Source organism: Tasmannia lanceolata, unplaced genomic scaffold (genome assembly GCF_043159265.1).
Source record: "Tasmannia lanceolata isolate RefF3 unplaced genomic scaffold, GAP_Taslan_0.1 ptg000013l, whole genome shotgun sequence".
NCBI lineage: Eukaryota > Viridiplantae > Streptophyta > Magnoliopsida > Canellales > Winteraceae > Tasmannia > Tasmannia lanceolata.
Window position 1 is genome coordinate 48,858,436 of NW_027518690.1, and position 11,212 is coordinate 48,869,647.

Genomic DNA, 11,212 nt, shown 5'->3' on the forward strand with positions numbered 1-11,212 from the left:
ATCTTGCAGAGCATTGTGAGGCGGGCCACATGGTATGGTCCTATCCCAAAGAGACATCCCATAAGATCCCATAAGATAAAGGGCTACAAAAAATAATTAGTTTAGCTTTTCGTACTTACCCTAAACTAAGCATCATCTAGGCGTGAAGGCTTAAATGCTCCTTAACCACCCCCCACCCCCCCCCAAAGAGACATCCCATAAGATAAAGGGCTACAAAAAATAATTAGTTTAGCTTTTCGTACTTACCCTAAACTAAGCATCATCTAGGCGTGAAGGCATGATGAATCAAGAGCATTTAAATGCTCCTTAACCACCATCCCCCCTCCCCCCTTCCAAGACCATTGATATTGCAGAGCATTGTGAGGCAGGCCACATGGTATGGTCCTATCCCAAAGAGACATCCCGTAAGATAAAGGGCTACAAAAAATAGTTAGTTTAGCTTTTCGTACTTACCCTAAACTAAGCATCTTCTAGGCGTGAAGGGCCTCCAATGCATCCAATGGGAACCGAATTTCAATAAGGGCTGTTTGCAAACTTGTGTTCAAGTTGCAGACAAGAAAAGTTTAGTTTTAATAACCTCCAATGCCATGCAAGGAACGACTATTTCTGGATTTGTTAATCAGAAATGAAAATTTCAAGTTTTGGATGTATATCAATATAACATCAAAATACAAGAGAAAATTGCTTAACAAGAAAAGATCACTTGTCATGTTCAACAGAAGCAATTGATAAACTACCAGTAGAAACTATTGTCTATCAGTGAAAATGATAGGCAGAGCCAACTTGAACATAATCATCGGTTCTCGTCCGACGAAAATCGTAAGTTGGCAAACAGATTCAACATTAAAAGTAGGCGGGGCCATGTTCAACAGAGCCACTTGAACATGGTCACGGGAGCTAGCATTCATGGCTGTGGGTTATTACTATCCATGGCCACTGATTTGTTGTATTCTTCCAATTCCTTTTTGTATGCAACCATGGCTTCTGCAGCTTTGTCACTCCATATCTGCTTCTCTGCTTCACTTAATTCCTACATTTGATACCATCTCAGTGATCAGCAAACACCATGAGAGAATAAATACATCAAAAATGGCTTCACCTTGTAACAAAAATAGAATAGAACACCCCACCTTCCATTTCACTGAAACCAGAGCTCGCAGAGTTGAGTTACTAATGCCTGGTCTTTCCTGCAACAATTCCTTCCTTGTTTCTTTGCTGAAATGACAGAGAAATCCATTTGTTATTTAATTTTTTCAGCTGCAATGAGCTAGTCACTCATCACTAGTCAACTTCTTTTACCTGAAGAAAATAAAAGAGCTAGCAGGCTTTCTGGGTTTGTTAGCATCTACTTTCTTATCTTCCTTCTGCTTCTTTTTCTTTTCCTTGGTTTTCTGTTCATCACCACCACCATGATGTACTAAAATTGAGCCTCATATTGATTTAAAAAATATATATTATCATTTTAGTAGATGAGTTGATTTTCCAAACCTTTATGATATTCTCTGTTTTTTCCTTCTTCTTAAGCAATTGCAGGGCTTCCTGTTTCTGAACTTTCTTTATCTCCTCCTCATTCCTTTGTAAAGTTGCAGCTTCCTAGTTCCCAGAGAACACATTGTTTTTTAAACAGCTACTAATTTATCTGATCAGAAATCGGATGAGTTAAATTCAGGATTACCTCATCTTTCTTCTGCTTGTAAACGTCCATTTCTCTCAAGTACTCTTCCTTCTGTTTCTTTGCTATCTGTATGAATCAAGAAAATAAAATTTGAAAACAGAACGACAAAGAATTTTTAGGTTACAGGGTCAAGAAAAGAGAAATGAAAAACCGAACAAACCTCTTCGTAAGGTGCTCGCTTTTCTTCTGACATGTTCTTCCATTCCTCTCCTGTTATCTTAGCAGCCTGTATAATAATCCCATTTCAAAGACAAGTTTATGAAAAAAAATAGAACATAAACAAAAATTGAAGATACCTTCTATTACCTCAAGAACATTCTTATTCTCTGCAAGAATAGCTGCACGGCGTTCATTTGTGAACAGGAAGAAAGCTGATAGTGCCTTCTTGGGTTTTAGAGGGTCTCTTTCTTTCCTGGAAAAACCATAAAATGTCCAATTAAGTATTAATTACGTTCCAAATGTTAAGAGAAAACAGATTGGGAAAATCTTGATGGGTTTTACCTGGTCTTTGTGCTCACTTTATCTGCATCCTGCAATAACATTTGGGCAAGTTTTAGTTTCAGTAACATATATAAAGAATAGACTCATATTCCTCAATAAGAAAACTTTAAGTTTTGATTGAATATTCTGGGCCTATAAGAACCTGTTTGAACTGGAGATACTGTTCTAGCAATTCCATTGCTGTCTTTTGTTTCTGCTCTTCTTCAAGAAGCTTCATCGCTTCTTTCTCGCGCTTCTCCTTCCCTGTGATCTGTAAATAAGACTCTTTATCGGCCTGATACTTTTCTTCATAAGGTTTCTTCTCTTCGGAGCTTACGCTCTTCCATTTCGCTCCTAAGATGTTTGAGATTTCTTTGAACTCCGCATCTGGGTTCTCTTTCTTGACCTAGATTGAAAACAGATGGAATAATTTAAGAATTTATCAGAATAACAACAAAGATTAAAGATACCATGGACATGGATTCTTTAATTTAAAAATCATATGATGTTTTTCTCTGTTACCTCATTCCATTGATCTTTACACCATAGAATGTACGCCGGACAAGGCTTCTTCTTTTCGGGGCACGCCTTCTTCTTTTCTTGTTCTTTTTCCCTTAAAGACTGAACAAAAGGGAAGCTCTGCAAAACAGAAAGAAATACAACATTGTAATCAAACCAAATCAAGATTCAAATTTTTTTTTTTTTAAAGCCATAAATAAGGGAAGAAATTCCAAACCATGGTGGGTTTGAACTCCTTTAATTTCTGCAATTTCTTGAGCTCTAATTGAAGCTTTTCTTGTTCTTTGCCCCGGTTTTCAAGTTCTTCCTCTTTTATTTTCAATAACTCGTCTCTCTCTTTCAAGAGTTCTTCAGTCTTTTCTTTCTCAAGCTGCATCTGAACGAGCTTCTTTCGCATTTCTTGCAACTCCTTTGCAAAAGATTGCTTGTCATCTTTGGGCTTTGATGCGGGTTTTGCTTTCTTTGGTGAGATAAGCAAGGAAAGGCCTTCCTGGTTTTCTTTACCAGCATCTACAGAGGGAAGAGGGGAGGGTTGAAGACGGGTTCCTGCTAAGATGTTGGCCTCATTTTCTATTGTGTTCTTTTGCTTCAATGGCTTTCTTGTCCTTGTCTTTTTGGGATAAGCACGGTCCGCGTCGTTTAGGGTTTCGGCAACAGCATCTGCCATGGCTAGAGAGAGAGATGATTTGTTTGGGTCTGTGAAATGATCTTTGAAGAAAGAGAGGATGGTGTTTGGGGAGTTGGATGGTCTTCCTGTTTTCCAATGTTTGTTTTTATAGCATAGGGGGGACGTTCAACGGTTATATTTTTGAAATTCAAACGCAATAAACCAGAACTAATAGGAATCTGAGTTCCAGTTATCTTATCATTTTGAAATTCGAATTTACCGTTGCTTATCCTTGGATTTGATGAGATACTTTGATCATAAATCCTTATCTATAGCCACAACTTTTTATATGATGTCCACAGCTAGCTACATCTACTTAAAACAATACAGTGGGGCCTACATTGCTCAAAAATCCAAACCTTTCATTTGTTGGGCCCAATGTAGATAGGTTGGGCCGGAAAATCATCTACAAATTGGAGGAGTAGGATCATCCTGTGGAGATGATTTTGAGCGCACAAACTATTTACGTTCAGGCCCAACTAATGAATGGTTCGAATCTTCAAATAAGGTAGGCCTCACTATATTTTACAAAATAGTAAGTGAAGGCTCAAGAGACGAAGCTTTTAGTTCAAAATGGTCGAAATGGCAAATTTTTTTAATTGAAATCACTAGTTACCATGGATTAGGCACGCCACAAAAAATGTCCCAATTTGATTACATGTTTCTCTTCTCCAAACTTTTTAAAAATTTCCATTCTGATTTTCTAAACACCCAAGTAAAAGTTAAGACGCGGCTATTACTCGGGGAGTGTCTCTTGTTTTATTTTATTTTTAAATTTGCAAAGAAAATATTTTTTCAAAAACTGAAGAACTAAATAAATAAATGAGAAACACATTTTGTAATTTCTTCCATGACATGAGCTGGGGGAATTTTCTTCATACCAGTGCATTTTAATGAATATATATGCGCTGGGGAATTTGTTTGCATTTAAAACAGCAAAAGTATTCAAACACCAATATCCAGTCTCCTGTGTTTTACTTGTGTCATTAGTGATCAGTTACCAAAACCAAATGTTGGTTTCTACAGTGTATTTAGTTCTAGGACCTGACCGAATCATGCTGCATCTGCAATCAACTCAAGCAATATTCTGTATTTTGGCTAACTAAACATTGGCATTTCACTGGAAACAGTTCAGAAGTCTCGGATTCAAGATCCCAATTAAGCAAGATCTCTTTAAGTACAAACCAAAGCAGCTTCAACTTCCAATTGCAAGCTTCAGACAAAAATAGTGGATGGCAACAGTGGATACATACAAACACAGAAAAAACTCAAAATGATGAATAGTTCGAAAGTGTGGCACTCCAAAAAGAGTCGATGGTAACGGTGGATATACAAACCCAGAAAACAAAACAAAAAAATATGGTTACTTAAGTGTGGCACTCATCTCTTCCCTCTGGCCATTCATCCAAATACTTGGGCACTCTGAGGACCTTAGATGCCTGGCAGCTCCAAAGACAACGAAAATAGGTTATGACGATCACAATCCATTGTCGGATCGATTTTTGGGATTTCGGGTTGAGCTTTTACCATAAAATTGAGTCGGGATTGGGCAGATTCCAATTCATTTTTCAGAAAAGGTAAAAAAAAAAAAAAAAAAAAACCTCAATCTGGCCCACCCAAGTTGCACCCCTAAAACATATCAATCATTTAGCACTATCTCCATGATCAAATCATTCCAATTATCAATCGGCCCCGGTAAGCACCAATGCAAACAGTCATTCTGAACTTTTGCATTATTACTCTCAGCAAAAGGATGAAATTGCCTGTAAGGACCCGGATGCCCGTCGGGCCTTAGCAAGGAAAGATGGGTGGTATCCAAAAGTTTCAGATTCATTCCTGTTTCAGATCCTCCAGCTGCGATCGCATTATTAAACTCCTCTAACTCTATTCTACGTAGTATCCTATCCACGTCATTCAAACTAATCTCACCCTCATTAAATGGCCGTGTTCTTTTGCAAGTTCCCCCACTGAACCACTCCCCATTCTCAAAGTGATCTGGTGTTGAGGTCCTAAACAGAACTAAACCCTTGTGATCAGACGTGGTGATGAAGTTGAGCACTAACTGAAGGGCCTTGCGATATGAGTACTCAAATCCAAGGTCTGTCAAGTTCTTCCCGGGACAGTAGTGGCAGCCGACAGCTTTGTTATTCTCCCAGTAAATAGCAGTTTTGAGGAACCACTCACCCCCAGAAATTACCACGTAATCAAAGCTTGCAAATTGATCGGACCATTTTGCATCAAGAGTATCAAGATGTAGTTGGATTTCTGATGTCGAGACACCATTTATGTCTTCAGAGATAGCGGCTTTTACTAAGAAAGGGGACCAGATCACTGAGAGAGTGAAGTTGTGGGAGGGAAAGTGCCATCTTTTGGATTTGTATTCCTTGTCGTGGTAGACCTCGGCAGCTTCTTCCACCTAATGTTCACAATTGTTCAACTTGATCAATCGCAGCATTTCTTTGGAAACATGATTTCTGGTATTGTATTCAACAAATAATCATCTCACAGAGAGAAGACGCACAATGAGAAGCAAGTGCTACAGTGCAAACATCCAAATGAGAGGAATTTTGTTTTACAAGTCTCCTAACACAAAATTAAAATGGCCAAATTTACAATTAAAGCTCAGACAGACTTATACGATTGTCTTTTAACTTGCAAGTTATCAGAAGATAAATGCAATACAGATGACTCTAGAGCCAATTTTTTTTCTTTTTTTGAAGATATGACTCTAGAGCCGATTGCTAAACAAGCCATCTTTTTTCTACAGTAACAAGGAATTTATTTGAAAAGGAAAGGAAAAAGAAAACACATTAGGCAGGGGGCATATTAGAGAGTGGTAACTAAAGGCTGAAGGGCATAAAAAGAGCAGGGAGTTGATTTTGCATCAAAAACATTCTACTAAAGTAAATTCTACAAAAGGGAATTGAGAGCTTTATGAGATGGTCATTATTTGTAAGAACACGACAACTTTTGTGACCTTGACGCTAGACTGAGTGGGGTCGTTATCAGAACCATAGTTAGCAAAACACCATTTCAAACGGGCTTTTTTCCCTGTTTTAATGGTGTGTTGTTTAATACTCTGTTTAAAACTTTTACAATGAAAAAAACTCTGTTTTTTTAGGCAAACATTTTAAACACATTTAAAACGCATTTTGAACGTTTTAAACAAGTTTTTTGGCCAACTTCCCAATTTTACCCCCACCATATTTTGTAAATGACAAAATTTTAAACTCATTTTTTTTCTATTTCTGTTTTTTTGAACCAATACCGTATTAAACTCGAATTTTGCCGTCCCGTTTTTTTTTTTTCGCCAAATCACGTTTGGCTAACTTTGATCAGAACAAGGGGCTTAGGTCTCCATTCCATATGCGATAGTTCAAACCAAAACCTGCATAAGAATATTTAACCTTGGTGTGCTTGAGTTTTCAACCACGATGCGCATTGGTATGTGAAGTTTCTAGCTAACAATCTTGGAAAACTACAGGGCTAATCAACCATAGGGTTACCTCTCTTTACCATCTGTTTCCTTAATTGAGTTTCTCACTACAAATATTGCATTTTTTTTTTTTTATGACATAGGGTATCCCAACCCCATTTTAGGGCGGAACTAATCCGTATGGATGCACGCAATCACCCATAAACCACGTGCATCAGGTAACTCCAAGGGGACTCAAACTCGTGTCAATGGGGAGCAAACCCACAACGCTAGCCGACGTGCCAACCCTGTACGGGTTAAACAAATATTGCATTTGTATCATTGTAATATTTTTGCTTCCGTAATGCACCTATACTTCCCTCAAAACGAAAGAAAGAAAGTAAAAATATTGTTGAGACAGAAGAAGCCGAAGGTTTTGACACAATGGAAGACAACAGATCTGACTGACTGAATGAACTCATAATGATTCAATCAAGAAAAACAAAATCAATCTATGCCAGAAAGCTAAAGCAGACATAATGATTCAACGAAGAAAAACTATCAAGATCTAAAACAAAAAAGAAATTGATGATATGTAAATTTGTCAACTCACTGAGCCAACTAACAGAATGACATGCACATGCCTATGTAAAAACATATAATATCATCATACAAAAAGAAAAGACTGTTAACATAAAAAGCACACAATACTTAGTCATACGCAATACACCGAGGGAATTGCATGAGAAAGAAAGGGAGAGAGGGGTGGGGGGGGTGGGGGTGTTGGGGGGGGGTCATAAATAAAACAACATAGGAATGTGCTTCATCTCACGTAGGAGTGAACAGATGACTAAATCTGCAAGATAGTATAACTAAAATCACTGAGAAATATTGGAAATAATTGATGAAACGATAATAGGACACTTTTATGCATTCCATAAATGTCAAATGTTGCCTTTCACTGGAGACTGCATGCAACACAGGCATGTTCTGCTTCTCATTCTATGAAAAAAATTTGGGGAGCTCTACACCCCAATTAGTCATCTCACAAACCAACAAGTTGGTTTCCGGAAAGATATCAGCAACACAACCTTGACAATCGCACCAAAGGACATCAAGAATCTCATGGAAATGGTATCGAGCTTCCAATGAATACACATGCCTTGGATGGCCCATCAAATACCATTGAAGGACCTCTCACCCTTGATTGCAAGCTGAAAATCTCAAAAGGGGAACTCGATGCAGATATCAAAGACCCCGCCAAATTGCTTCAGCTCTAGCAACAATTGAAATCATTATAATAGCTCTTCCAGTTAAGCAAGACTGAATCTTGACAGGTTGGTTCGAGGACGAGTTCTCTCTAACCCAGGGAGAATGATGAAGGCCGAGTTCCACAAGAATCGGTAGAAGATCCGGGTCAGACCAAGAAAGAACCAGTGAAGAGGAAGCTCATAAGTTGTGATAGTAGATGAAGTGATTGATCGATCGACAACCCCAACCATCAATCAAAAGCCCAAACTATCGATTGACAGGCCAAACAATCAATCAATAGATCCGGTCATTAATCGACGGAAAGCACGGAACATAAGAAGTTTCAGCTATTTTTAGGATGTTTTATTTTTAGTTTTTCTTTCATCTCTTAAAAGTTTTCTTATTGGACTCATGTAAGTACTATTTATAAAAGTAAGCACATCCTAGGTTTTTAGGAGATTATGATATGTTATGTTTGATTTTAGGGTATACTTATGGAGTCTTAACTATATTTTGAATGAGAGTTGAGTTAGATATTGATATCCCTTCTTGCTTCTTCTCAATTCTTCTTCACTGTGTAAGTTGCAAGTTGGATTCTATTCTTCAAATTTGTAGTCCCCACTTTTGTGACTGCGTCGCTATGTTTTGCCTTTCAGTGGAAAATGTATGCGTATGCAAGGATTTTATTTTATCAAATATAAAGAGATTAATTAAACATCAGCCAAATTATAAATGTAAAACAGGATCCTATCAAAAGCTCTAAACTCTGAATCAGCTGTGTCACTAGCTAACAAGTATATTTCCCTAAAGATGTCCGAACTGGACCCCACTAGTCATGAACATGTTAACAATCTCATAGACTGTTAAACCTTCAACTGCCCATCAAATGCAATAAAAGAAGTCACCCTTAATCATTAGCTGACCATCTCCCAAATGGAGAAGATGCAGATATCAGAGGCTCTGAGATGTGCTTCAGCTATATCAACAACAGAATCCAATTGAGTATCTCTCCAAGTTAGTGCCAGACCAAATCTTGGCGGTTCAGTTTCAGTCTGCTGTGCAAAGGCATTTTCCCTTAATTGACCCAGTATTTTACTTGTATATACTATTTATCTTTAGCCGACCCCAACTAGTTTGGGACAAAGGCTTTGTTGAGTTGAGAATATACTATTTATCTTTGTTAGACTAACATTGGTTTTGAATTACATTGGCAGAAGAGTTTTTGTTGAATGGTTTCTACTTATGAGTTATGATATTTGAGGTCTTCCACACATTACACAGAAAGAACTGATTTCAAATATGCTGTCGAGAACTTATCAGTCACCTTTCATAGTCCAAAGGTGATGTTCCGTACTTCCGTCTATAATCACAGAAAATTTAATGTTCAAAATGCACTTTTCCACAATATCAGAAATTTTATATTCTTGGATTGGAGAAACTATAACATAACAATCATTTATTTTCTATACACAATCAAAATTAGTCACCTCAAGTTAACATTAACAGAAGTAAGCCAAATCTTTCTTAAATCAGAAATAGTAAAATAACTGAAACCATCACAGAAGAACAAGAAGTATCAAAATGCTGGAAGCAGAGTTACAGACCACGTAAATAAGAACCACAGTTTCTGATTTCAAGGGTCAAGTCTATATTGATTTTCCAAATACAAATTGCTAGATATAAATCCAAAGGAAATGAAAGCCAGTAAGATGCAATAAGAACCAGGAAATATACCTTTGAGAGAATGCAAAGCAACGACTGGACGTGGTTCCGAGAAATTGAGTCACCGATAAAAGCCCATGACTTATCCCTCATAGAATCCAGAAATCTCTCCGCATCAAACAGAGGTAACTCGCAATCCCTGGGCTTCCACCTCCAATAAAGATACCCTGAATCGGGTCGCCCATTCTTCATACAGTTCTGATGAGCTTCGACGACGTGGCAGCTCTCATTAGTGTAAATCGGTCCCGATGGGTTTGGGATCCAATCTCCATTAAAAAGATCGCATTTGTCTGCATTAACATTGTTGAAGTATAAATGATTAATTAACACCAACACTAACAGCTTAAGCTTCTGGACTAATTGGTTGTTTCACTAACATAGTTGCATATCAATTTCAGTCCTAGCCAAAAAATGAAAAATGAAGCTACGCAAAGATAGTACTTGAAAAACCCATTAGAGTAGATGTTAGTACAAGAAACCAAAACCCAGTATATAAGAATAATTGCTGCAAAAAAAAACATTTTTTCACTGTTATTTTGAAGGATATAGAATGTTCACTTTTTCGTGAAGATCACCGCAATACTATCAATTTCTAAGACAGAATTTCAAGGCAATGTAAAATTCAACTAATTTCCTCCATACCCAGATATCATAAATCATCGAAAAGTACTCAGTATCAACTAATTTCGATTTTCTCATGATGCCCAACTACATTCTCGGAAATACCCAACATCAAAAACCTCAATTTAGCTAAGCAAAAAACAACAAAACCAATTTCGTCTGAAGTCATAAAGGCAAAATGAAAAAAAAAATACTTAGCCTATTTTTTCAAAAGCTCTATTTTCTTTTTATGTTTGGGTTTATTCATTCTATCTTTCTATTACTCCTCAAAAGCTCCAATTTCTATTATGTTAGGGTTTCTTCACCAAAAGCTCCATTTTTTATGCTTAATTTTCTTCATTATAGCTGTCTCCAAAAAACCCAACTCAAAATTTTCAAAAATTACAAACCTTTCTGAGATTTCTGATCTTCATTCTCCAGGGTCTGTCCAAGAAACGGCGGATCCGAAGGGCCCGTCTTTTCTACAAAAGGGTAGTCCGAAATGGGCTGGATCGAATCCGAGAAGAAGAGACGGAATGCAAGGCCCATTAGAAGGACTGAAATGAATAATTTCACAAAAATATGGTTGTTTTTGTAAAGAGACCATGGATTCCAATTAAACCTCGTCTCCATCGCCATTTTCTTTCGTGCTTAGGAAATGTACTGTATATTCGTGTTTTTATATGTTAAAAATACAATGGGGCCCACTCGCTTCAATGATCCAAACCATTCATTTGTTTCTGTTGTGCAATACAATACGATCAAAATAAATAGGGAAATGATAAATTCGCCCCCTTTTCTTCCATGAGCCACCCCTAGTGTGAAAAGAGTGCTCATATATCAATTCCCAACAGAAAATAGTCGGTGAGAGAACAACTTAGGT

The 11,212-nt window shown here is 37.4% G+C and overlaps 2 protein-coding genes across 2 annotated transcripts; both read right to left on the reverse strand.

The window, feature by feature from the left end:
• Positions 1-588: 588 nt before the first annotated feature.
• LOC143889311 (high mobility group B protein 13-like) lies at positions 589-3,432 on the reverse strand. Its single transcript, XM_077393486.1, has 11 exons — positions 2,892-3,432; positions 2,678-2,794; positions 2,319-2,561; positions 2,177-2,205; positions 1,982-2,087; positions 1,836-1,901; positions 1,676-1,741; positions 1,489-1,593; positions 1,300-1,391; positions 1,131-1,215; positions 589-1,030 (listed from the first exon to the last, which is right to left on the reverse strand). Exons 1-11 carry the CDS (start codon positions 3,339-3,341, stop codon positions 905-907), a joined length of 1,485 nt encoding a protein of 494 aa, XP_077249601.1. The 5' UTR covers positions 3,342-3,432; the 3' UTR covers positions 589-904.
• Positions 3,433-4,513: 1,081 nt separating this feature from the next.
• LOC143890418 (protein trichome birefringence-like 24) lies at positions 4,514-10,974 on the reverse strand. Its single transcript, XM_077395084.1, has 3 exons — positions 10,740-10,974; positions 9,742-10,019; positions 4,514-5,757 (listed from the first exon to the last, which is right to left on the reverse strand). The coding sequence occupies exons 1-3, from the start codon at positions 10,966-10,968 to the stop codon at positions 4,981-4,983; spliced, it is 1,284 nt and encodes a 427-aa protein (XP_077251199.1). The 5' UTR covers positions 10,969-10,974; the 3' UTR covers positions 4,514-4,980.
• Positions 10,975-11,212: the final 238 nt, after the last annotated feature.